The 27,814-nt window shown below is 42.9% G+C and overlaps 1 protein-coding gene across 1 annotated transcript in view; it reads right to left on the bottom strand.

Moving 5' to 3' along the window:
• Positions 1-8,153: 8,153 nt before the first annotated feature.
• The window catches only part of ABCC2 (ATP binding cassette subfamily C member 2), a 69,203-nt gene continuing 49,542 nt past the window's right edge, over positions 8,154-27,814 (bottom strand). Inside the window, exons 20-32 of the mRNA XM_060125420.1 lie at positions 24,400-24,520; positions 23,990-24,122; positions 23,090-23,309; positions 22,786-22,940; positions 20,998-21,153; positions 19,069-19,268; positions 17,458-17,584; positions 15,765-15,866; positions 15,189-15,332; positions 14,208-14,366; positions 12,614-12,780; positions 9,993-10,187; positions 8,154-8,677 (exon numbers count right to left, since the gene is read on the bottom strand). Of these exons, the coding sequence (XP_059981403.1) occupies positions 8,548-8,677; positions 9,993-10,187; positions 12,614-12,780; positions 14,208-14,366; positions 15,189-15,332; positions 15,765-15,866; positions 17,458-17,584; positions 19,069-19,268; positions 20,998-21,153; positions 22,786-22,940; positions 23,090-23,309; positions 23,990-24,122; positions 24,400-24,520 (2,009 nt within the window). The 3' untranslated portion in view covers positions 8,154-8,547. The remainder of the gene's footprint in view (positions 8,678-9,992; positions 10,188-12,613; positions 12,781-14,207; positions 14,367-15,188; positions 15,333-15,764; positions 15,867-17,457; positions 17,585-19,068; positions 19,269-20,997; positions 21,154-22,785; positions 22,941-23,089; positions 23,310-23,989; positions 24,123-24,399; positions 24,521-27,814) is intronic.

Raw genomic sequence — 27,814 nt, 5'->3', positions numbered from 1 at the left:
GAGGGAGTCAGGGAAGGCTCTTGGGAGAAGATGACTTCTTACTGAGTCTTAATGAGTGAGTTAGAGGCAGTCCTGGGATTCCAAACAGAGGGGATAGATAAGGAAAAGGCTAGAGTCAAACAGTAATTGTGGGTATGGGGAATCTGAAAGCATTTTAATGTTGCTGGAGCTTAACATGAGGTACGGGAGTTGGAATAAATGAGACTGGATTGGATGTTAGGGAGCTTCGTTATACCATGCTAAGGAATTTTAACTTTATTCCAGATAGCTATTGAATGAAGGGTTTAAGCAGAAGAGTAACCTGGTCAAGTTTTTCATAATAGATCGCTCCGGTAGCCATTGGTGGGTATATGTGAGGAAAACAACACTGGAAGCAGGGATAACTATGCCCTCAGTCCAGGATAGAAGTGAGGAGAAACTGAACTATGGCAAAAACAGTAGGGGTGCAGAAGTAAAACTGGAATGGCTTGATGGCTAATAGAGCTGGAAAGAAAAGGAAAAGTTGCGAGTGATACACGGGTTTTCATTTTGTAAGACTTGTATGGACAATGATGCCACCACTTGAGTTAGAAAGTACAGGCAAAAAATCTTTTTAGAGCGGAGGAAGAAATAGACAGGTCTGGGCAGACTCTGGGAGGGCTCACACCATGGACTACTTCCCAGAACTTCTGCTGCTAGTGTCCTTGTCCCCATGGTGAGCCACAGCCACCTCCCGCCTCAGCAGGAGACCCTCCAACACTAGCAGAAAAGAAAACTTCTTCAAAGCATTGCAGCGACCAGTCGCTCCCATCAGGAAACTTACAAAAGCTTCTTAGATAGCCTCATCCACCAGAGAGCAGACAGAAGAAACAAGAATAACTACAATCCTGTAGCCTCTGGAACAAAAACCACATTCACAGAAAGACAGACAAGATGAAAAGGCAGAGGGCTATTTACCAGATGAAGGAACAAGATAAAACCCCAGAAAAACAACTAAATGAAGTGGAGATAGGCAACCTTCCAGAAAAAGAATTCAGAATAATGATAGTGAAGATGATCCAGGACCTCGGAAAAAGAATGGAGGCAAAGGTCGAGAAGATGCAAGAAATGTTTACAAAGGACCTAGAAGACGTAAAGAACAAACAGAGATGAACAATACAATAACTGAAATGAAAACTACACTACAAGGAATCAATAGCAGAATAACTGAGGCAGAAGAATGGATAAGTGACCTGGAAGACAGAATGGTGGAATTCACTGCTGCAGAACACAATAAAGAAAAAAGAATGAAAAGAAATGAAGACAACCTAAGAGACCTCTGGGACAACATTAAACACAACAACATTCGCATTATACAGGTCCCAAAAGGAGAAAAGAGAGAGAAAGGACTAGAGAAAATATTTGAAGAGATTATAGTCGAAAATTTCACTAACATGGGAAAGGAAATAGCCACCCAAGTCCAGGAAGCACAGTGAGTCCCATACAGGATAAACCCAAGGAGAAACATGCCAAAACACATAGTAATCAAATTGGCAAAAATTAAAGATAAAAATTATTAAAAGCAGCTAGGGAAAAATGACAACATACAAGGGAACTCCCATAAGGTTAACAGCTGATTTCTCAGCAGAAACTCTACAAGCCAGAAGGGAGCAGCATGAGATACTTAAAGTGATGAAAGGGAAGAACCTACAACCAAGATTACTCTACCCAGCAAGGATCTCATTCAGATTTGATGGAGAAATCAAAAGCTTTACAGACAAGTAAAAGATAAGCGAATTCAGCACCACTAAACCAGCTCTACAGCAAATGCTAAAGGAACTTCTGTAAGTGGGAAACACAAAAGAAAAGGACCGACAAAAAAAAACCCCAAAACAATTAAGAAAATGGTAATAGGAACATATATATTGATAATTACTCTAAACATGAATGGATTAAATGCTCCAACCAAAAGACACAGGCTTGCTGAATGGATACAAAAACAAGACCCATATATATTCTGTCTACAAGAGACCCACTTCAGACCTAGGGACACAAAGACTGAAAGTGAAGAGATGGAAAAAGATATTCCATGCAAATGGAAATCAAAAGAAAGCTGGAGTAGCAATACTCATATCAGATAAAATAGACTTTAAAATAAAGAACGTTACAAGAGACAAGGAAGGACACTACATAATGACCAGGAGATCAGTCCAAGAAGATACAACCTATGTTGGAGGTGCTCCAACATAGGAGCACCTCAATACATAAGGCAACTGCTAACAGCTATCAGAGGAAATGGACAGTAACACAATAATAGTGGGGGACTTTAACACCACACTTACACCAATGGACAGATCATCAAAACTGAAAATGAATAAGGAAACAGAAGCTTTAAATGACACAATAGACCAGATAGATTTAATTGATGTTTATAGGACATTCCATCCAAAAACAGCAGATTACACTTTCTTCTCAAGTGCGCACGGAACATTCTTCAGGATAGATCACATCTTCGGTCACAAATCAAGCCTCAGTAAATTTAAGAAAATTGAAGTCATATCAGTATCTTTTCTGACCGGAATGCTATGAGATTAGAAATCAATTACAGGGAAAAAAAACGTAAAAAACACACACACATGGAGGCTAAACAATACATTACTAAATAACCAAGAGATCACTGAAGAAATCAAAGAGGCAATCAAAAAATACCTAGAGACAAATGACAGTGAAAACATGACGATCCAAAACCTATGGAATGCAGCAAAAAAAGTCCTAAGAGGGAAGTTTATAGCTCTACAAGCCTACCTCAGGAAACAAGAAAAATCTCAACTAAACAATCTAACCTTACACCTAAAGGAACTAGAGAAAGAAGAACAAACAAAACCCAAAGTTAGCAGAAGGAAAGAAATCATAAAGATCAGAGCACAAATAAATGAAATAAAACTAAAAGCTGGTTCTTTGAGAAGATAAACAAAATTGATAAACCATTAGCCAGACTCATCAAGAAAAAGAGGGAGAGGACTCAAATCAGTAAAATTAGAAATGAAAAAGGAGAAGTTACAACAGACACCACAGAAATACAAAGCATCCTTAGAGACTACTACAAGCAACTCTGCCAATAACATGGACAACCTGGAAGAAATGGACAAATTCTTAGAAAGGTATAACCTTTCAAGACTGAACCAGGAATAGAAAATATGAACAGACCAATCACAAGTAATGAAATTGAAACTGTGATTAAAAATCTTCCAACAAACAAGGTCCAGGACCAGATGGCTTCACAGGTAAATTCTATCAAACATTTAGAGAAGAGCTAACACCCATCCTTCTCAAACTCTTCCAAAAAATTGCAGAGGAAGAAACACTTCAAAACTCATTCTATGAGGCCACCATCACCCTGATACCAAAACCAGACAAAGATACTCTAAAAAAAGAAAATTACAGACCAATATCACTGATGAATATAGATGCAAAAATACTAGCAAACAGAATCCAACAACACATTTAAAGGATCATACACCATGATCAAGTGGGATTTATCCCAGGGATGCAAGGATTCTTCAATATATGAAATCAATCAATGTGATACACCATATTAACAAATTTCAGAAGAAAAACCATATATGATCACGTCAATAGATGCAGAAAAAGCTTTTGAGAAAATTCAACAGCGATTTGTGGTAAAAACTCTCCAGAAAGTGGGCATAGAGGGAACCTACCTCAACATAATAAAGGCCATATACAACAAACCCACAGCAAACATCATTCTCAATGGTGAAAAACTGAAATATTTCCTCCAAGATCAGGAACAAGACAAGGATGTCCACTCTCGCCACTATTATTCAACATAGCTTTGGAAGTCCTAGCCATGGCAATCAGAGAAGAAAAAGAAATAAAAGGAATACAGATTGAAAAAGAAGTAAAACTGTCACTGTTTGCAGATGACATGATACTATAGAGAATCCTAAAGATGCCACCAGAAAACTACTAGAGCTAATCAATGAATTTGGTAAAGTTGCAGGATACAAAATTAATGCACAGAAAGCTCTTGCATTCCTATACACTAATGATGAAAAATCTGAAAGAGAAATTAAGGAAACACTCCCATTTTCCATTATAACAAAAAGAATAAAATACTTAGGAGTAAACCTACCTAGGGAGACAAAAGAGCTGTATTCAGAAAACTATAAGGCACTGATGAAAGAAATTAAAGATGATACCAACAGATGGAGAGATATACCATGTTCTTGGATTGGAAGAATCAATATTGTGAAAATGACTATACTATCCAAAGCAATCTACAGATACAGTGCAATCCCTATCAAATTACCAATGGCATTTTTTACAGAACTAGAGCAAAAAATCTTAAAATTTGTATGGAGACACAAAAGACCCCGAATAGCCAAGATAGTTTTGAGGGAAAAAAACGGAGCTGGAGGAATCAGACTCCCTGACTTCACAGTATAGTATAAAGCTACAGTAATCAAGGCAATATGGTACCGACACAAAAACAGAAACATTGATCAATGGAACAAGATAGAAAGCCCAGAGATAAACCCACACACATATGGTCAACTAATCTATGACAAAGGAGGCAAGGATATACAACGGAGAAAAGACGGCCTCTTCAATAAGTGGTGCTGGGAAAACTAGACAGCTATATGTAAAAGAATGAAATTAGAACACTCCCTAACACCATACACAAAAATAAACAAAATGGATTAGAGACCTAAATGTAAGATCGGACACTATAAAACTCTTAGAGGAAAACATAGGAAGAGCACTCTTCGACATAAATCACAGCAAGATCTTTTTTGATCCACCTCCTAGAGTAATGGAAATAAAAACAAAAATAAACAAATGGGACCTAATGAAACTTAAAAGTTTTTGCACAGCAAAGGAAACCATAAGAGAAAAGACAACCTTCAGAATGGGAGAAAATATTTGCAAACGAATCAACGGACAAAGGATTAATCTCCAAAATATATAAACAGCTCATGCAGCTCAATAGTAAAAAAAACGAACAACCCAATCCATAATGGGCAGAAGACCTAAATAGACATTTCTCCAAAGAAGACATACAGATGGCCAAGAAGCACATGAAAAGCTGCTCGACATCACTAATTATTAGAGGAATGCAAATCAAAACTACAATGAGGGGCTTCCCTGGTGGCGCAGTGGTTGAGAGTCCACCTGCCGATGCAGGGGACACAGGTTCGTGCCCCTGTCCGGGAAGATCCCACATGCCGTGGAGTGGCTAGGCCTGTGAGCCATGGCCGCCGAACCTGCACGTCCAGAGCCTGTGCTTCACAATGGGAGAGGCCACAACAGTGAGAGACCCATGCACCACAAAAAAAGTACAATGAGGTATCACCTCACACCAGTTAGAATGGGCATCATCAGAAAATCTACAAACAACAAATGTGGAGAAAAGGGAACTCTCTTGCACTGTTGGTGGGAATGTAAATTGATACAGCCACTATGGAGAACAGTATGGACGTTCCTTAAAAAACTAAAAATAGAATTAACATATGATCCGGCAATTCCACTGCTGGGTATATACCCAGAGAAAAGCATAATTCAAAAAGACACATGCACCCCAATGTTCATTGCAACACAATTTACAATAGCCAGGTCATGGAAGCAAGCTAAATGCCCATCGACAGATGAATGGATAAAGAAGATGTGGTACATATATACAATGGAATATTACTCAGCCATAAAAAGGAACGCAATTGGGTCATTTGTTGAGACGTGGTTGGATCTAGAGACTGTCATACAGAGTGAAGTAAGTCAGAAAGAGAAAAACAAATATCGTATATTAATGCACTTATGTGGAACCTAGAAAAATGGTACAGATGAACTGGTTTGCAGGGCAAAACTTGAGACACAGATGTAGAGAAAGTACGGACACCAAGCAGGGACAGCGGCGGGGTGGTGGTGGTGGTGTGATGAATTGAGCGATTGGGATTGACATCTATACAGTGATGTGTATAAAATTGATGACTAATAAGAACCTGCTCTATAAAAAAAAAAGTAGACAGGTCTGTCAAAGTAGGGTGATTTGCATGTCAGACACCTGAAGGATATCCAGGTGATAATGCCAGAAGCAACTGAATATATGAATCTCAAAACTGGAGCAGAGGAAGAGGCTAGAAATGAGAATCGTTTGTGTAGAAGTTGAAACCACAAGAGTGTATGAAATCTATTACAGAGAAAATATAGAGGAACTGGGGGGTCAAGGACAAAAGCATAGGGACATCTTAATGCTTCACGGATAAGCAGCGAAGAGGACCTCAGAAGGAAAGTAGGAAAGAGCGATCATGTTGTAAGTGGTCCATAGTGTGGATTGCGTTACCCGGGTCCTGGGCCAACAGAAGATCTGGAGGGGAGGAGGAGTCATCAAAGTTTTGGATCCAGGTTGCTTCTGGTTCCCTCCACCTTCACTGGATGTCTGAGTCATCACTACTGAGAAAAAGATAACGCTTCCCCTCTCTTCATCTGCATCCACAGGAGAAGGTAGATCGAAAACCCTCTCCCATTATAGGAAAAAGAAGAAATCATTGGATCAGATCAGGAAGTTGGTTTCTGGCCCTGGCTCTGCCATAAACACTCATGTTTTGACTCCAGATATCATATAACCGTTCTCAGTCTGGTGCTTATCTGAAAAATAAGGGACTTGAACTGGATTATCTCCAAGGTTGTATCTATTCGGTTAGTCAGGAGACAAAAACCACAGGTTATTTTAACAGAACAATATAAAGAATCATTAAATAGGCATTGAAGAAAGGGCCAAAGGAAAACAAGTATCAGAGAGCTAGCAAGGGCAAAAGCAAACATCACAGGGCCGCGGGAACAAAAGGGAAGAGGCTGGCGTCACTAAAACTGAAACTGAAACCCAGACTTCCCAGAAGGGGGCGCTGCTCCGCTGGTGCTGGCAAGACCACACTGGTTTTGTGAGTATTGGAAAAACTGCCACTGCGGGGAAACCAACATTGCTAGAGTGATGCTGATGGGAATAGTGCAAATAGGAGGAAACAAGTCCCTTCCTCATCCTGCCTTGCAGCTGTGTAAGCCCCTCATTTAGGAAGTTTAAGTCTCTGAGCATCTCATTCAACAAATAGCTACAGTGATGAATAAATAAAAATCTTTCATAACTGTATCACTGAAATGGAGGTAAGGAATATGCTGAACCCAAAATGATGTGACACAAGAAACCCTAGAAGGAGAAGAAGGGTCAAGGCTTAGGGTGACTTCTGAAACCTGGAGACCTTGACCTTTGTGGACAACAGAGGATACTGAGGCAAGAGAGAACGCCAAGGCTTGCCAAAGATGGAGAAGCTACAGGAGACCCTCTGACGAACCCAAGCCCGAAAGGGCTGTACTGTGGTTACAAGTAAGTGAAGAATAAACCCCGCCACGCGGAAGGAGTCAAGGCCACACATCTATCTCCAATCTGCTGCTAGATCAAGGGGATGAAGCTCCCTTGAGATTCTGTAAACCACAAGCTGGCTCTCGCACAGGACTGTGGTCTGAAGTCCCACTAACTGTAAAGTTTGAAACCCCTTAGTGAAGTATTTAATTCAGATTGGTTCTGGGTAATGCCCCCAGGTGGCAGGCAGAAGCTTTCACAATTCCTCTTAAGAGAGCTCAGATTCAACTCTGGCCTCAAAGAATGTCCACAGGCAAAATGCTAACACAATATTGCAAATCAACTATACTTCAGTTTTTAAAAAAATGCTAAGGAGATTGAGCAACTTAAGGTAAACATTCACAAGGTATCCAAGGAAATAAAGCACTGTGAACAAGAACCAGCAGACACCGCATACGGAAACCTCAACGGTAACCAGGGAACTATACATTTAAAAACCTCAAGGAGATACCAATTCATACTCATCAGATTGACAAAAATGTTTTGAACTGGCATTAACAGTTTGGCGTTACCTCCTATATGCATTTAAACATATGCATACCTCCCGTTCCTTTACATTATGCCTAAAGAAACTCTTACACATGTATCTTAGGACTTAAGTACCAGAATGTTCATAGCAGTACTGTTCATAACAGGGAAAAACAACAAAGCCTGGAAATAACCCCACTGCTGACCAACCTAAATTAGATAAACTGGCGTTTTCACACACTGCCGTACTACAGAGCAGTGAGAATGAACCAGCCTCACGCATCGACGTGGATGAATCTCCAATATAATATTGAACAAAAGAAGTCATAGAAGAATACATGCAGTATGAGTCAGGCCATTCGCATAAGCTGAAAAAATGGTACATGTTGTTTAAGGCAAGTGGTAAAACTCAAACAAAAAGCAAAGGAATAATTATCACAAAAATTAGGATGGTGGTGCTTTTTGTGGGGGGTGGGTAGCAAGGAGGTACGATCAAAGTGGATCGTCAGGGGTTTTCTGATGTAGCTGGTAATACTCATTAAAAAAATCGTGGCTGGCAGGGACGTGGGTGTTCACTTACGATCCGTATTTAAAACATACATTTTACACACACTTTTAGATGTATGATATACTTCACAAAAAATAAGGAATGATCCTAATAGTCGTTCTCTAACCTGTAAGACGTGCTGTCAGAATGCTGTGCAGTTCGTATTTTCAATGCCAGCTTCTTGGGCCATAAAATAAAAGGGGCCAGTGTTTTTCAGCAGTTCTTCAGGGCTGCCATACTCTACAATCTTCCCATTGTCTAGGACCATTACCCTGAAACAAAAAAGAGAGAAGTCTTAGAAAGCAGTGTCTCAAACCTTAGCATTTATAATAACCAGAACTAAGTCTCGATATTGCTACCAAGGCTGTTGCCCCAGAATCATACCCCTGCCCCTCCCTCAAATGGAAACCAAGTGCTCATATCTAAGTTTCAGGAGTAAGCTGCAAAGAGAAAAACAAGAACTGGTTAGAACAAACTAGGCCCAAGGTGGTGGAAGATTTGATTTCCAGTAGACCTTGGGCCTCATTATGCTCATTGTAATATATTAGCATGCTAAATGACACACCTACCAGCACCATGATGTGGACAATTGCCATGACAACAACCGGAAAAGCCCAGACAAGGACTGAAAAGGAGGGTTGCATCAGTTCCCGTTCAAACCACACCCCCCTTCTCAGATTAGTCATAAATATTCCTCCTACTCTTTCCAATTCCCTCCCTTTTCCCCCTCAACCCTCCTATATAAATGGTGTCTCCGCCCAGATCGGGTTGAGAAAGTTGATTTGTGAACTAATTCCCACTTCTCCATTCTTTGGCCATTGAATAAAGCTTGTGCTGCAAAGTCTTAGCATTGGTTTTGTTATTGGCTGTGCGAATCTGAGCGGAAAAAGAAGCTCCCTGGCCAAGACGAGGGGTCTCTAGGCTAGGACACCAGCACGGGTCCAGGTGACCAATACGATAACAGTATGTTTATTCATACTAGGCTACAACGCAGCGAGAATGACTAACTGCGGCTATCTGCATCAACATGGATTCCATGTGGAATACTGAACAAAATAGACTTATACTGAATGTACTCTTATACTATTTACGTAAGTTTTTTTCTTTTTTTTAAGGATACACATTAAGGATACGTTGATTTAAAAAGGGAGCCTTCCCCTTGGTCAAAAAAGGGAGCCTATTCTCTTCAGTTTTAAGATTACTGACCCCCCCCCCCATTTTGAATTGTCAGATTGTCAGAGTTAGAAGGAACAGAAAGCTTGTTTACAGGCAGAGCAGCTGAGACCCAGTTTAGTTGGGAAGGTCTATGGAGCAATATATATCACTCCTGGCTTGGGCCTCCTCCACCCCTCATACTCAGTTAATAGTTACAGTTTCCCATTTTACCTTCAAGACAGTTCCCTTAACCCTGTTGGCCTTCATTAGCTTGATGTATAATTTTGGGGCAAATTACTTGCAATCTCTCAGCCTCCATTTTTTCATCAATAAAATGATGGTAGTTAAACCTGTAAAGAGACCTCACGGCTGAGGCTATCACTGTTGACAACGGGTTAAGCCGTGGCTATCAAGCTCTGTCCCGCGACTCACTTGTCACTGTCCATGATGGTGTGCAGCCTGTGGGCAATGGTGATGGTCGTGCAGTGGGAGAACTCAGTTTGGATGGTTGTCTGGATGAGGCGATCTGTCTCTAGATCCACCGCAGCAGTGGCCTCGTCCATGATCAGAATCTTGGATTTCTGAAGCAGAGCCCTGGCCAGGCACAGTAGCTGCCTTTGCCCTATGCTGCAGCCAGTGGAAGAAACAAGGCATTAGCCCCTAAGGACCAAGGAATAACCTGGGTTGGGGGTTGGCGGGGCAGATTTCATGTTCCAGATCAGACTTCCAAAACCCACACTTCCAAATTCCCCTAGAATGCCTTAGCCTCTTCCACTAGCTGTTTATTGTTACCAAGGGCAATGTTTGCCAAACTTTCTCAATTAATTGGAAGACCCACCGCAGGTACTTAATTTAAAAATTCCTATTTCTGGGCCCTGCTCTCAGTCAGAATGGGGAGGAGCCTAGGAACCTGTATTTTGAATACACCCCAGGAGATTTTCATGTTTAACAAATTTGGAAAACACTAACCCTGGAATAGTGCTTTGCGTTTAGCTACAGTGATGTCTCAGTACCCGACTTCAGCAGTATTTGACCTGACACCATTAGTATAGGGTGAAACCGCATGAGAATGCCCCAGTGGCATTTCTTAGTGGCCTTAGCAAATTCATTTGTTATTTTAATGTGTAATTCTAGTCTCAAGGCTAATTATTTGTTCAGGGCCTTCTCCCTTGATTAGAAACCGTTGCTATCTAATGAACATGATGTCTTGGTGGGAGATGCAATGTTTGTGGAATTCGAATATGCCTGTAAAATGCAAATCACTTTAAATTGCTGAAAGCCAGTAATGAAGGCTGGGCTTCTTACTTACATAAAGAACATTTGGGAAGTGATGTGGAGGAAATAGTCGTGAATTTGGAATTGCTCTTTCCTGCTGTGGCCATTAGGGAACGTATTAAACAGGGGGTGGCTAAAGGTCTGTAATTCTCTGTAAGAAAATTTATGCAGGAGATGAGAAGTCACCCAAGATGAACTTCCAGTTTTTCTCTGTAACGTCAGAACAGAGACACTGAAAAACTATTTACTTAACGCTTCCCAACTCCCACCTCGTTCAGTTGGACTTCATAGTAACAGGCTGTTGCTAAGGTATCGATTTGGCTTTCAGCTGCTGACTCTCCCGAAGCTGACTGATCTCCAGTCTCTGATCAGGGAATTTTAGGTTTCAGCAGCCCACCAGGTCTGAAATCAAGGCGCTGGTAATGCCAGGTAAGTTTCTCCCAGCATTCACAGAGGATGGTGTAATTCTGTCCTTAGGCCCCTATCACATCCTGCCCACATGGCCCTGCACACCTGCAGCATTTACTGCACAGAATTTACTCACACGAGGTGTGTCTTCTCCATCACACTGTAAGTGCTAGGAGGGCATGGATGGGTCTGTGGCATTTTCCTCTGTATTTCCAGTAGGTGCTCAATATATGTTGACTGAATGTTTGAATGGCCTTTTTAATAGGCCTGAAGACCTACTTCAGTCCTGCTAGTTCCTAGATCTGTCACTGAGGGAAAACAAACATGCTGGTGTTCTCTACCAAGGCTCACAAGTGTTCCCTGGGGCTACACACTGAAATCACCTGGGACCCTGATTCAACCGGTCTGGGGTACAGCCTGGGCACTGGGACTTTAAGTTTCCCGAGTGATTCTAGCGTGCAGCCTACTTAAGACTCAACCTTCTAGGCAGTGCATCTCATGCTTAATGTGCACACAAATTATCTGGGACTCTTGCTGAAGGGCAGATTCTGAATAGTAGGATAGAGCCTGAGATTCTGCATTTATAACAAGCTCCCAGGTGAAGCCAGAGCAGCGGGTCCATTAATTGAGCTACTGAGCCTTCCCTTCTGAGCTCCAACTGCTAATGGTGCATGCCCTGCCCACCACCCAGAAGGCACCAGGGCTGCAGCAAGGCCGGCCCCTGAGCCACCAGCTTTGACTGAGAGCTGACCATCAGTGTGTGGAGGGAGAAAAGAGGTTGTTGTAGGGAAAATGCCAGGCCAACTTGTTAACTGACAGAAAATGTGAAATGTCAACATATGAGGAAACACTTTGAAAAGGTAACAAGAACTGTGAAGCCAAAAGAGTCTTTGTGCTGGTTTATGGTGTTCCAAGGACCCTGCGGACAGCACATCTCCATCATCTACGTGCTCCTTAGATCAGGGCTTCCCAAACTGAGGTGCCTGTAACAACCCCTGGGATCCTTTAGAACTCCCATCTCCAGCAATGCCACGTACCAATTACATCAGACTCTCTGGGGCTGGACCAGGCATGGGGATTGTTTTCAGCCTGATTGCAGAGTGCAGCTGAAAACCCGCACAACGGTGGGATCAGCAAGCTCATGTTTGTCATGTCCTGTGAGGGTATGTTTACTGACAAAGGTTTTCAAGAGTTTCCAAGCACATTCACATCTATTTTAATCTTCACATCAAGTTCGTTTTACGCATTAGGAATTAGACCTGGAGAGTGAAAATTCTTTGATGCCAGGCACCACCATGCATGAGTAACAAAAGTAGTGGTCCCCTCGCCTCCTCCACAGCCTGTGGGGGAAGTGGGTTATGAAACATTACCTCAGGTTGTCACCGCCCTCTGTCACTTCGTAGGACAACCCAGCTTGCAGGCCGTCCACGAAAGATTTGAGGTGAGCAAGCTCCAAGGCCTTCCAAATCTCCTCGTCTGAGTAGTTGTTGAAAGGGTCTAGATTCATCCTCAGGCTCCCAGAGAACAGGATGGGATCCTGCAAGTCAAGGGACGAGGGAGTTACTGGGGCTAATGTCAGAAAAGGAACAAGTAGGGACTTCCCTGGTGGTGCACAGTGGTTAAGAATCCGCATGCCAATGCAGGGGACACGGGTTCGAGCCCTGGTCCGGGAAGATCCCACATGCTGCGGAGCAACTAAGCCCGTGTGCCACAACTACTGAGCCTGCGCTCTAGACCCCGTGAGCCACAACTACTGAGCCCGCGAGCCACCAACTACTGCAGCCCGCGCGCCTAGAGCCCGTGCTCCGCAACAAGAGAAGCCACCGCAATGAGAAGCCCACACACCGCAACGAAGAGTAGTCCTGCTCACCACAATTAGAGAAAGCCCCCGTGCAGCAATGCAGCCAAAAATAAAATTAAAAAAAAATTTTAACATCTGGCTTTTAATATATATATATATACACACATACATATACACATATATATATTTAAATTTTTTTTAATAAAAGAACAGGAACCAGTAATTCCTTGTGGCCAAGAAAGTGAGCAGGACTGGTCTGAGATGGAAAGCTGGTTAGTTAGTGGCCCAGCTTCTCCAAGATTTCCCCACTGCAGGCTTGGAGCTAAACACGGGGAGCTAAACACAGCATTAAGAGGAGTCCTTGGTTTTGTTTGGTTTTTCATTCTGAAGTTCATTTATGGATTTCCAAATTTGCCTTAGCATCCCTTAAGAAAATGAGAGGAACGTCCCACACCCCCAAATGAAAACTCATGGTTTGGAGGTGGAGGGATCAGGGGCAGGCAGGGGAAGGGGTCATATAGTTACAAGAGAAGAATTTCTTACGCTCTTGAAGAGGCTGGTGAAAAAGAGTGTAACAAAGGGAGCAAACACCAGACAGACCAAAGCCACCCCAGAGACTTGGCTGCAGCAAGCAGAGGACAGGTTCTGATGAGGACCCACATACCCCGAGAGCCTCCAGGGCAGTCCTTGTTTGGAAGGGTCTGGAGAGGAAGCTGCAGGGAAGACTTTCTTGCTGATGCGCTAACCATTCCGCTTATTGGCAAAACATTGCCACAAATTCCCTCCCCTGTCTTTTAACCATATCAAATGGGGAGTACAAAGCTTAATAGTTTCAAGCTTCAGCAGCAAAACTGCTAATGCTGATTGCAAAGGTCCTGCGAACCTTGATGGGCTATAGAAATGCTAAATAATCATCTGCTCCATTTGACTTCTGCTGTGTTGCTGCCACCTACTGGTTAGATACTGACAGTCACACAAGCATATTACCAAAAAAATGTAAGACTTATTTTTGTAAGTTCTGGAAGCAATGTGTCTTAGGGAACTAGCTTAGGTATCCCAGGTAGACAGCAGAAATGACGCCACCAGATGAACACACATCAAGAAGAAGATGCACATGTTTCCTGTAGAACAAGCTGCATGTGAGAGTACGTCCTACAGCTTACCTGGGGGATGATGGTCAGTTTCTCTCGGAGGTCGTGGAGCCCAATGGAAGCAATATCTACCCCATCAATGGTGATCTGGCCTCCTGCAGCCTCTAGGATTCTGAAAAGGCTGTTTGTCAGGGATGATTTCCCAGCTCCTGTCCTGCCCACCACGCCAATCTGTAAATACAGTTCCTTGGCATGTTAGTTCACCATGTAATTATTGAGGGCAACAGTTTAGCCAGGGACATTCATAATCACAGGTGGAAAAAGACAGTGACTGGCTACTTCATCTCTAAGATGTTAAACTGATTTTGGTTTTGGTGGGGAAAAATGTACCTGGATGTCAGAAAAGGATGGCTTTCCCATCCTACCTCCTAACTTGTTGCTTGCTGAGAACTACATTGACTGCTGGAAATGTACACATCTGTTGCAGTTATTCTTGGAAATTATAGATTTTTTTAAAATCCTTGTTAAAAGTGAGGAGAAGGGGAGGATTGGGTCTGCCATCAGGTCTGAGAAGCAGACCCTGACCTGGACCTGAGCATCAGTACCCAGACATATTTTTGGCCCTGCATCAGACCCCAAGTCCTCAGAGAACAAGAAAACCATACCAGGACTTTGCAGACCAGAGGGAGAACTAGGCCATTCTCTCTGCAGGGACAAACCTGCACACAGCTGTTCCCACCAGTTCCTTCCCCAGGCCGGTGCTTCCTCCTGACTTCCCCTCTACAAGCCTTGGCGCTTACAGGAAATGAGCCCAGTCAGCAGACAGGGAGATAGGGGAGGGCTGAGCAAGAGAGCCCTTACAGGCTTAAGTCTGTTTGATCCTGTGTGGATATCCTGCCCTCTGGTGGTGGCGCTGTGTCCCTACACCTCCCCAGGGCAGAGGAAGCGCCCCAACCCTCTCACTTCCACCAGATTAATGAAAGCCCAGAGCCCACTGCTCTCCACCTCTATGTTCACAAGGACACACCCAGGCCTTTCTTCAGCTCCACCTACCTTCTCAGTGCTCTTAATGTCACAAGTGATCCCCTTCAGTACCAGATCCAGCTCAGGCCGATACCGTACTTGGTAGTTGCTAAACTGGATCTCCCCTTTGCTGGGCCAACCTTCTGGAGGCCTCTTATCAGTCACCCATGGTGCCTGGCAAGGCGACAGGAGGAAAAGTGCTTTACACAGTGACAACTCGCTCAACAGTCCCCACAGGACTCATGTCACAGAACAGGCTAGCAGTGTGCCAGCCACCCGTGAGCATCTGCATTGAATAGACTGAACTAGACTGGTATTCCAGAAGGGTCCTACCCTATTCAATTAAAGAAACCCTATCCCACGAGGTTGTTCTGTGCATCTCCAGAATGAAGCCACCATTTAACTTGGTGCATCCCAAGACCTGACTTCTCCCAAACCATTACCTATTTTAGGTTTCAAGAAATTAGGTTCTTTCAGTTAGAGCAAGGGAAACTTCCAGAGAACCTTTATGACCCCATGTGAAATCTCTAGATAAGGTGAAGATGCATTCTCAAAGCGGTGGCTTTTTTTTGGCCTTGTCTCTGGCTTCCTCTGATTTCTCCTTACCTCATTTTCCACGTTTATGTACTCATTTATTCGCTCAACAGCCACAATGTTGGTCTCTATTTCTGACGTCATCCTCACTAGCCAGTTCAGGGTTTGTGTGATCTACAGAAAAACTGGAAGACTAAGGATCATCTCAGGCTCAGAAACCAACCCAACCAGTTAAACCACAAGGTCAATCTAGTGCCTACTCTGCACCCAGCACTATGCCGGGCTCTACAAGAGAGCAAGGAGAAGTATAAGAGACAATCCACACCTTCTTGGGGGAGGAAATGAGGCCGGTGCATTGAATGGTGGGAGGACAATTAAGTGCTCAACTGTGTGGTGCTCACAGGAAAGGCACTACTGGCTTGGAGTGGCCTAGGGCCAAAGCTGAGGCTGGAGAGGCTGGCCGTGGGTCTCCTGCCTGTAAGCCCTTAGGGGTTAGGGGTGGCATTCTACCAATGGGGAAAGCATAAGGAAAGACACAGGGTAGGAGAAGGCCTTCCAAATAGCTGCCACCTCTACTCTCAACAACAGCTCCATTGAGAACCCAGCCCTCAAGGTGGGACATCCACATGGACCCCTGTCCTCTGTTACCCCAATGAACTCCAGGTGCCTTCCTGCCATTACAGAGATAACATCTAACCACTAGGAAGATGACTGTCATGATCTGGGCCAGAGTCCAGGGAATCCATGGGTTACTCAGAGGCAAGCTGCTCACATGCAAGCTTTTTTCAGGCAAAAATGTAGTCCTGGCACATACACACAGGGAATCTTTGTAGAGCACATGGTGGTTAGAGAGAGGGAGAGCACAGGAGGCTGGGGACTACAAGTAACCACTTGGTGAAGCCTGGACCATATGAACTGTTGATATTTGAATGTTTTTATTTTGGTTCAGTATAATAGTTCTCCAACTCTTTGCCCCATCTGTCCTAGGTTAATAAGCCTAGAAATGAGGGGATGAAAGGGCAGTGGCACAAGGAACCCTGTGATTCTGGTAAATGACAGAGTCCTTTTGGGTGTCCCGCCATGATCACCTTGGGCCTTATTAACGCCAACTGAAAATAGCACCATATAGAGCCTGCTGGTAACTGTGCAGACCCCCAGTATATTAGTTCAGAAAGAGTCCACAAAAGATGGCCAAATGACTCATTAAATGAGTATCATTCATTAAACATTTACCATAGTGCCAGTGGTAGCAAAGTGGCTGAGTGGTAGGAAATAACGTCTGATATCTATCCCTTAGTCAAACAGGGGATGCATTATATAGTTCTATTAGACTCTATATTCTTTATTAAAATTAACTCCAATTATTCTGTGATTTAACAAAATAAACATAGAAGTTATTTGTTCAGAAGAGTTTCTGGTTACTGCTGCATTATAATAGAAACTCATTTTTTTTTCTCTTTTGATTATAATCAAGCAAAGAGACAGGAAACTATTAGATAATCATCTGAGATTGCTTTCTTAACTACCCAGGGCAACACAATTTATGTCCAGTTACCCAGATGACACTGGTACCTACTTAGAAAGGGAAAGGAGCCTGTCCATGGGTTACACAATTAGTAAGAGATGGAGCTAGGGTTTGAACCTCAGTCTCCCCTGGTCCCTCTGGATCTAGAAAGGAATCAAGAGCACAGACTCCACGGTATACCCGAGGCTCCATTTAAGAATAATGCATTAATTCAGCCAAACTCCCAACCTTCAGACTCACACTGAGTGCATTGGACAGAACAAAGCCCACAGTGTCCCCACTTAGGGTATCTCTATAAATAACCATCATCAAGGATGAAAAGAAGACGATCAAGTTCCCAATCAGCTCCAGACGAATTGCAAGCCACCTGGAAGGCAACAGAACCAGAGAAAGAGGTGTCACTGAGAGGTGTCCACTTCCTTACCTTACCCAGCAACCTAGGTGTTCCTAGAACATTCTCAGAGGGCTTGAGTTGGTAGGGCTGCATTCTTAGGAGGTGTCTCAATTTGACTATGCCATGTGTTCCTAAAGTCTTTTAAATTGGATTTTAGAAAATAAATCGCATTTTAAAAGATAGTAGAAGAGTTTGCTAAACTAAGGGAATCCTATAGTCCAATGTCTCCCAAACTTGCCAAATCTTAAGAATCATCTGGTGGCAATTGTTAAAATTACACAAATTCATGCAAAAAATTCCTGGACTCTTCCCCAGGAGATTCAGGGAATGGGTTTTAGGAATCTGCATTTTAACAAATGTTCCAAGTGAGTTCTTTTGATTAGGCATGGGAAACAATGGCATAAAGAATCCAAATGTAAGGTTAGAAAGAAATCACCACAGGAAGGTTCAATGTACCCTGTCTGATTTCGTGATTTTTAAAAAGGTAGAGAAGAAGCTGGAGGTGGAGGGAAATTAGGTGTGAGCTGATGACAGGGAGGTATGTCGGGCTTTGTAGAGAACTGAATAGTGTGTATATTGATGTAATTTATGAAAACTGACTTTCCCAGTAAAATGTATTTAACTAAATTTGAATAATTCTAGCACGTGTACAAATAAATATACATATTTTACAATGGGGGGTCCAACAGAAAATTGACTCTTATGCCTGTTTCCTTCTTGGAAAGTATCTAAGATATAAAAAATCTTTACAATCAAATTTCTGACCTCTCCATGTTCCAGATAATACTAAGCATCATTAGCCTGCCCTTCACACCGCAAGACAGTGTAGAAGCCACTCAAGGGTTTCCACTTCCTGAAAAAGACCTTCCTCCTCCAAGGACACATGACTTCTTGCCAGGGTCTAATGAAGCTGGAGAAATCAAGAATGCTCACCCTTTTTGGATTCATCTCACAGGATGTGAGCTTTTCATTTCTGTCATCATTGATTTTGCCTAAAATTTCCCAGCTTTCCTCCCTCCAACCTCTGCTTCTTTCACCACCCTACAAAGAGTGTCCTGCCTATGGAGAATCTCACATCCATTCTCAGGGAAGCAAACAGAGAATATCCAGTTCACCCAGCACGTGAACAGTACCTGGGTTATCAAATGCTCACAGATGTCATGTGACTCCCTTAATAAGCCTATGAGGCAGGTTGTGTTCCAGCCATCGTACAAAGAAAATGAGATTTTCCTGAGAGGGGTCAAGACAATTCACCCCGCTTGGTAAGTGGCAGAGCAGACAGAGGGACCCCCAGTCTCTGACTCCAAAGCTCATGCTTTCTCCTCTCTACTCACGTGACAGGCGTGTTTGGCAAGAGTGAATTTCACAACACTGGCCATGCCTGCCCTCCCACAGCTAATGTCAAAAGTGCAGAACCCCGAAGCACATATTTGGGTGATATCCAGGGGCAGCCTCACCTGTTGGAGATAATCCAGGAAAAGACACATTTCTGGTTGGTGTCCGTCACCATCTCATTGTGCTTTAGAAATCGCTCCTGGTGCTCAAAAGCACGGATAACAGACAAACCTGACACAGTCTCACTAAAGTGAGAGTAGATTGGGGACCTGGTGACAGAGTCCAGTCGTCTCAGCTGGCGGGAAGTAGCCACATAAAATATCTGGACCCAAAAAAGTGAAGACTCAGTCATACAATCATATCACATACGCTGTACCTCTTCCTTCATGGCCGTGACCCAGTATTCTTTACGTTGAGGCCACAGCTCACATCTGAACAGAGAAGCGGCTCTGGTCTCATCTCTGACTAGAGGAGAAATGAGAGAGGCTCAGAGGAAGAGGATGCTGGGAAGATCTGGGGTTGGAGGGAACAGAGGAGCACGAAAGCGCGGACACCACACCTCACTCAGCCCTAGAGGTTGGAATTTTCAAACCACATAAGTTTTGTCAGCCTAATCCGTATGGTCCCAAGAATCTGCACATATTGTCTAAATGACAGTTTTGTAGTGGTTAGAAAAACAGTCTCTAAAAGATTTTATAAATGCTGCTGGGAACCGAGGGGTGTGGAAAGTGGAGATGGGCAGTAAATGGTCCAAGAAAGGTATGCCAAGGTTTTGATAAAAATTGAATAATCAGGTAAGTGACCAAAATTGTGCTTTGACAGTGTGTGAAGGTAAAGATCGTTTGGAGGTGTGTGGAATGCTGAGGGTCTAAGAACTGGATGTAATAGCGCAGGCTGAAGGGGGAGGTTCAGTGGGGTGGGTTAGTGGTGCTACTAGATTCCAAGAGGATTTGTTGAAACTAGGGAAGAACTGGGCATTTGAGTCAGAATTCAAAATGTTATACCTGGAAATTTCCTCAAAGATCCTGCTTCTTTTTTTTTTTTTTTTTTTTTTTTTTTTTGCGGTACGCGGGCCTCTCACTGCTGTGGCCTCCCCCGCTGCGGAGCACAGGCTCCGGACGCACAGGCCCAGCGGCCATGGCTCACGGGCCTAGCCGCTCCGCGGCATGTGGGATCTTCCCAGACCGGGGCACGAACCCGCGTCCCCTGTATCGGCAGGCGGACTCTCAACCACTGTGCCACCAGGGAAGCCCAGATCCTGCCTCTTATTTGTTGGTTTGTTACTGACAAAGATGACGATGTTCCTGAGGAACTCAACACAAACAGCAGGTGGTGTCAACTTACCACAGGCCACAAGTCTGCCCTTGACTGAAGGGCTTCAGAATTGTTTTCTCAAGGTGATCAATTCATCCCAAAGGTAAATGGTGGAACAAGAATTCTCTCCACAGCTTCCCTCCCCTCCTCAGTTTTTATCATGGTCATGGAGCCCCTTACACTTGCTCTGGTTTTTCTGTGAGGCTTGGCTTTTAAGCTGTGTCCTCAAGAACACACTGGAATTGAGCCTAAGCCACCCACAGACACCCCAGTGAAAGGAGAACTGCCCTGAAGTGAAAACAGACTGGGCTCCTGCTGAGGGACATCTCCAAGCAGATAATCCTAAGCCAACCAAGGAAGCAGCCTTAGCACAACTCTTCTAGAAGCAACCAATTACCTTACCATTGTGAAGGGTCTTACAGAGCCTCAAGACTTTGTCCAGAGCCAACCTCAAAGTAGTCTTGGATCCAAACATAAATATGCCCCACTTACACTTGTGGGGTGCGGGGCAGAAGTTAAGGTGAGATTGACCGTGAACTTCCACCCACCCATCAGTGCTGACACTTCAGCTTCAGAAAGTGGCCTACGGGCTCCTTGGTATGTTATTATCTGGCTCAGTAAGGAAGATGCTGGAGAGGGGAGAGTGACTAGCAATAAACACAAGAGAAGAGTCTCAGGAAGGAGCTTGGGCTTTTATGAATAGAGAAGGAAGGAAACCTAGCCATTTCCAAACCTACCTGAACAGACACATAAATGATGCCAAGAGGGATGATGACGATGATGAAGACTGGAGTGGCCAGGCAGATCATGACCAGGGTGCTGATGATGCCCAGGAAGCACAAAATCCAGCTGCGCAAAGACATGGGGAGGGTGTCATCCACCGTGGAGATATCCTAGGGACACATATGGAGAGATGGTGTGCTAATGAATTCCTATGACATTTTACATCTCGGTTCCAGCAGCGAATTTGCTCAGTCATATCAGAATGCAAGTAACTATATGTCCAGGGTTGAAAAAAAAAAGAAATCCTCACCAGCTATTAGTTCTATGCAGATTAATTTTGACCCTTACCTGGCACAGATTCTCCATCTTTCCTTCCTCCACCCCCTCCTTTATCTCCTCTTAAGGGCTCAGTCATCAGCTCCAGAGGACCTTAGGTATAATTCTCCTTTATGGTCTGAGCTACCTTCTCCGCAAAACATGCTGTATAATTAATGACAGTTTCCTTTTTCATGCAAAAGCAGTTAGCAAAATATGACTGTTGCCTAAGTAACTCACAGTATGATCTCTGTGTTTTTTTCGGAAGATTAATTATATATTTATAGCAACAGTGGAAAAGAGTGTTTTTGCAAAATTCCTGTGAGAAATCTCCCGATCCAAAATTGTGTACTTTTTAAGGTTCTATTTAAGAGCAGAAAGCCCATTTAAGTTGTCTCCAGTGACATCATGCCCACCATCTTCGTTCCACAGGAAGGTGACAAGTGGGGGCCTGCCCACTTTTGAAGCAGTCACCATGTCCCCAGAACCTGCCTGTGGGCTGGGAGCTAGACTTTCTGTGTCTGCTCCAAGACCAAACAAATAAGGGCTCAGAGCTCCTCAGACATTTTTTTTAAAATGTGCACCCTCTTCTACAAACAGAAGACTGAAAATTCTGTTGGTGATAGTTGAATATTATTCAGAATTGTCTGGTTTCCTCTGTTTTGAAATTTCCCCCTTATGTTCATTAAGAATCAACGACTTTGGTCTGGCCCATGGAAGAGAGCCATCTATATGATCTTAGCATTTACTGAGCATCCCAATGCCTAATACAGTCCTTGGCTCATAGAAGGTACTCAATATATGTTGAATGAATGAATGCTAAGGGTCCCAGAATCTTCAGTCGATGGAGAACCCCATTAAAATTATAGGATTCCACAATCCAGACCTTGTTTACTTATTTTTAAAGCATCAAAGATGGGAGATTCAGGGATGGAGGCGGCAACCAAGCAAAGCATTGTCCTGCTATCTCTTTTATTCACTGTCACACTAGTGATAGTGCTTTTACTTGTGTTTCTCCCTCTGCAGAACAATCCTTCACATCCTGCTTCTGCCACTCACCCATCCCCTACCCCCACCATCTCCCTGGCTAACTTCTATGAGTTAAGTCCCTCCTTTTCTGACATTTCCCACCCTCAATCACCCAGGTTGAGCTGGTATCTCTTTTCTCTGTCACTCTTTTGTACTCCAAGAATGCCACTGTACACATCGTTGTTACTGGTTTTCCTATATCCTATCATAATCCTTTACTTCCTTGGCCGTCCCCCTCACTAGATGGTGAGCTACTTAAAGGGAAAGAGTTGTTCATCCCTGTAACCCCAGGATCCTTAGGACCTCACACAAGGTGTTCAAGAAATATCTGCGTGCTGAGTGGACCAAAAACCTGGAACTGCCCAGTGTTGCCTAGGGACACATGAGAATTCTTTCCCTGTCAGAAATAAAAAGATCCTCAGCATATAAACACGTCTTACAACCTTTGAGATACTTACGCCAGCAAACCTGTTCACTATCCGGCCAGTGGGTGTTGTGTCAAAAAAACTCATGGGTACTCGAAGGATATTGTTCAGCAGCTGCTTGTGAAGAATGCTTGCTGCGTGGACGGAACCATAGACACTCCAGAGATTTGCTATGAGCACAAATATACCTGGAAATGGAGCCAGTTTAGTCAGCACCATGCACAGGGATCCCTGAAGACTTGTGCAGGACATGATAGCAAATTTGTCATGAGTCCAGGCAAAGGACATGGACCTGACAGAGCGTCTCAGAGATGGCTGCCGTAGCCGTCACACATACCTTGTGCTAATCCCAGAGCTCCATAGACACCAACTCTCAGGTCCCTCTGAGAGGCTGGATAGTTGGTGCTATTGAAGGTTTTAGAGTCACGGGTCCAAGCACTGAGCCAGAGGTTCGATCCAATAAAAGACACGGAATGGAGCACAAACCCAAAGATAATGAAGAATATCGAACACCATCCTATCGCTTGTAGGTATTTCAGGTAGATGGAGAACTTCACCTGCAAAGCCCCCACCTCAATATTAGTAGAGTTCCTAGCGGCTTTTGGTGAGGAATTACCTAGAATACCAATCATAGGGGGAGTACAGTCCTTTGGAAAGTGGAGAGCCGGTGGCAAAATTTGGTAGTCTGTGATCACATTTCTGTACTGGGCCAGGATGATAATAATCAATGCTGAAATATAATGCAGGGTAAATAACCATCAGATTATTAATGAGCTTCTAGATGCAATTAAGAGGAAAAGATATAAAAACAGAGCGGGACAGATAAGGCTATACCACAGACCTTGGAATTTGTTTTATTAATGTTTAAGTTAAGATCTTAAATTTAAGAACTTAGTTTTATTAATTTGAATTGTGTGCTATGAGCTTGATATATTGGTGTTCTCTGGCTCCCAGAATTGCATCTCAAAGCATTTTTGTTTTTACCACATATCAGAATGGAATCAAACACTCATGAAGTGTAGTATGAGGATATTCACAGGGAACATGTCATTCTTCATGGAAATACAATTTGATAAAAAGCCCAGAGCCTCTGCTAACATTTCAATGATAAATTTAAAGACTGGCAAAGCACACAAGACATATTCCTCTGTGATATGTATTCAAGTCATCAAACTTAAAAATGTTCAATCCCAAGCCTTATATCACCTCTAATGGTACTTTTTACTGTGGTGTTTACCTTTCCAGTTTGTATGAATTCCTTCTTAATTAGTTTTTGCCCTTTCACTGGTTCTTCTTCCTCCTTCAGGATATTCACATTCCGAGTTTTCAAGTCTTTTAAGGGCTTCAGACGCCTGCTACTGGACCTAGAACTGAGAGATTGAGAGGGGAAGCTTTCCTGAGCATGTAGATGCATCCCAAGGGTCTTCTTGCAAGCAGGTGTCACAGTAGCTCTGCTCACATCAAAGTGCATTTCAGAGCAGATGGTCATGGGGGAAACACCACCCCAACCCTCCTCCACATGCACAGAAACAAAAGAAGAGCTGGGAGCGTCCATGTGGACACTCAGAAAAAGTCCACAGAGAAAAAGAGAATGATCAGGTGGAACTATGGAAGTGATGGGGGATGCCAGCTGAATATATGACCAACCTGCGACTAAATGTTCGATGAAGACTGTTCTCTCTTTTCATGGACAAGGAGGCCACATCTTCAGGGATTTCCTCCACACTGGGCATCAGCCCATAGTCATCTTCTTCACTGTCCTCATTGACTAGGAGACACATCAAAGGTTAGGGAGATTGCTGCATAGAGCTGTCATAGCCCTATGAACAAGAAGAAAAGTATTTTCTGATCTTGTTGGTCTTAATAAGAGATCCCAGATGTACACACAGGTTGGAATCTTTTACTCCAGAAATACTGTTTATTAGGACATCTCATTGAAAAATACCAGGATAAAGGAGAGGTGAGTTAATATTCCACTGGAAGAGAAATGGTCAAAAAGGAGAAGAATATTCCCAGAAGCTTGTGAGTTCCTTTGGAGCAGGGAAGAACTTTTAAGGATTACAGTAGACAAACAGAAGAGTCATAATCCCCAGAAATGTCTAAAAAGGTGAGTGTAAATTTAAAATGTTCTGCTTGAAATTCAAATAATTTGAGAAATTTTATTAATTTAAAGCGTTTTAAAAAACATATCCTGAAAATAAAAGGTAAAACAGCTTGGTCTGTGAAAATGGTAGAGTTATGACCTCCAGAAATTGGTACCTCTGTAAAAGCAGTGAGCATACTAGCCAAAAAATGTCAAAATCAAATTTTCTGTAACTTTGAAATTAACCAAAGGCTTGCCACAATCCAAGGAGCATTTATTTAAGAAAAATGGCTAAATCTCAGAAAGAAAAGTAAGTTTTGTAATAGTTTAATTTACCCTATTCCTATTCCCCTCTCCTTAGATCTGCTGTAGCCTAGAAAACCAACAGCCACACGTTCATTGTAACCATGAAAATCACCAGGCTAGCAGCTGCTGGAAGGAACAGACTGGGTTCAGAACATGCTCAAAACCTTACTTCTGGAGGAGTGTCATTATTTGACCTGTCTGGCAGTTCCCTGGAAAACTCCATTCACAGGGCTTGTCTTTATAGAACCTGACTTGGAGTTGGCTCTAACAACCAGCCGTAGTTGTTTAACATCACAGCTGCCTGAGGCAGTGATAACAGTTGGAGCAAAGGAGAAACTGACCAAGAACTTAAGAGGAAAAAAAACCTGGGGAATAAGATATCCATAGGGAGCTTTGATATCGTCAATATATTCCTGGCAATCGAGAATGTCATACACATGTGTAGGGTTGCACACATGCCAACCCAAGAAAGACTTGAGAATGTCCTATTCTCTTACCTCTGGCTTACCTTCAGACTCTGTGCAAGCAGGGAAAAAAGGCTGAGGCAGAACTATAAACTGCCTGCTGGCATGTTAAACAGACATGTCCACCCCCACCCCCCATCCCCTCAGAGCCCCTCAGCAAAGGCTGAGTGACGTATCGGTTCCAGGCACTTGAGGAAATCTCTGTCCAATCGTTATCTGACCACTAAGCCAACCAAGCAGCGACTTCTATGGCCACATGAGACAACGAAAGTAGACTTAACAGAATCAGTTCAGGAAACTAAACAGGAGGAACAACAAAAGCAAACCCTGGTTGAGGATGGAGGGGAGAGAGATCATATTTCCAGAATTGTTATGCTATTTAAGATGACCGGTTTTCAGTCATCAAGACAGTATGGTAGTGGCACAAAAACAGAAATATAGATCAATGGAAAAGGATAAACCCACGCACATATGGTCACCTTATCTTTGATAAAGGAGGCAAGAATATAGTGGAGAAAAGACAGACTCTTCAATAAGTGGTGCTGGGAAAACTGGACAGCTACATGTAAAAGTATGAAATTAGGACACTCCCTAACACCATACACAAAAATAAACTCAAAATGGATGAAAGACCTAAATGTAAGGCCAGACACTATCAAACTCTTAGAGGAAAACATAGGCAGAACACTCTATGACATAAATCACAGCAAGATCCTTTTTGACCCACCTCCTACAGAAATGGAAATAAAAATAAACAAATGGGACCTAATGAAACTTAAAAGCTTTTGCACAGCAAAGGAGACCATAAACAAGACGAAAAGACAACCCTCAGAATGGGAGAAAATATTTGCAAACGAAGCAACTGACAGAGGATTAATTTCCAACATTTACAAGCAGCTCATGCAGTTCAATATCAAAAAAAAACCCAAACCAAAAATGGGCAGAAGACCTAGATAGACATTTCTCCAAAGAAGATATACAGATTGCCAACAAACACATGAAAGAATGCTCAACATCTCTAATCATTAGAGAAATACAAATCAAAATCACAATGAGGTATCACCTCACACCAGTCAGAATGGCCATCATCAAAAAATCTACAAACAATAAATGCTGGAGAGGGTGTGGAGAAAAGGGAACCCCTCTTGCACTGTTGGTGGGAAGGTAAATTGATACAACCACTATGGAGAACAGTATGGAGTTTCCTTAAAAAACTAAAAATAGAACTACCATATGACACAGCAATCCCACTACTGGGCATATACCCTGAGAAAACCATAATTCAAAAAGAGACATGTACCACAGTGTTCATTGCAGCTCTATTTACAATAGTCAGGACCTGGAAGCAACCTAAGTGTCCATCGACAGATGAATGGGTAAAGAAGATGTGGCACATATATACAATGGAATATTACTCAGCCATAAAAAGAAACAAAATTGAGTTATTTGTAGTGAGGTGGATGGACCTAGAGTCTGTCATACAGAGTGAAGTAAGTCAGAAAGAGAAAAATAAATACCGTATGCTAACACATATATATGGAATCTAAAAGAAGAAAAAAATGGCTGTGAAGAACCTAGGGGCAGGACAGGAATAAAGACACAGACGTAGAGAATGGACTTGAGGACACAGGGAGGGGGAAGGGTAAGATGGGATGAAGTGAGAGAGTGGCATGGACTTATATATACTACCAAATGTAAAATACATAGCTAGTGAGAAGCAGCCACATAGCACAGGGAGATGAGCTCAGTGCTTTGTGACCACCTAGAGGGGTGGGATAGGGAGAGTGGGAGGGAGTCACAAGAGAGAGGACATACGGGGATATATGTATATGTATAGCTGATTCACTTTGTTATAAAGCAGAAACTAACACACCATTGTAAAGCAATTATGCTCCAATAAAGATGTTCAAAAGAAAAAGATGTTTTCAACAAAAAATTATGAGACATACAAGGAATCAGGAAAGTATGGGACTGTACACAGGAAAAAAGCAGTCAAAAGAAACTGTACTCAAGGAAGCACAGATGTTGGACTTACCAAAGACTTAAATCAGCTATGATAAATATATTCAAAGAACAACAGAAAACCATGTCTAAGGATCTAAAGAAAAGTTCTCACCAAATAGAGAACATCTCTATTAGGCCCATTAACATGGGCCCCTGATCCAATATGTCTGATGTCCTTGTAAAAAGGGGAAATTTGGACACTAAT

The sequence above is a fragment of the Lagenorhynchus albirostris genome, chromosome 16 (assembly GCF_949774975.1).
Source record: "Lagenorhynchus albirostris chromosome 16, mLagAlb1.1, whole genome shotgun sequence".
Lineage (NCBI taxonomy): Eukaryota > Metazoa > Chordata > Mammalia > Artiodactyla > Delphinidae > Lagenorhynchus > Lagenorhynchus albirostris.
This window is presented reverse-complemented; position numbering and strand designations above follow the sequence as displayed.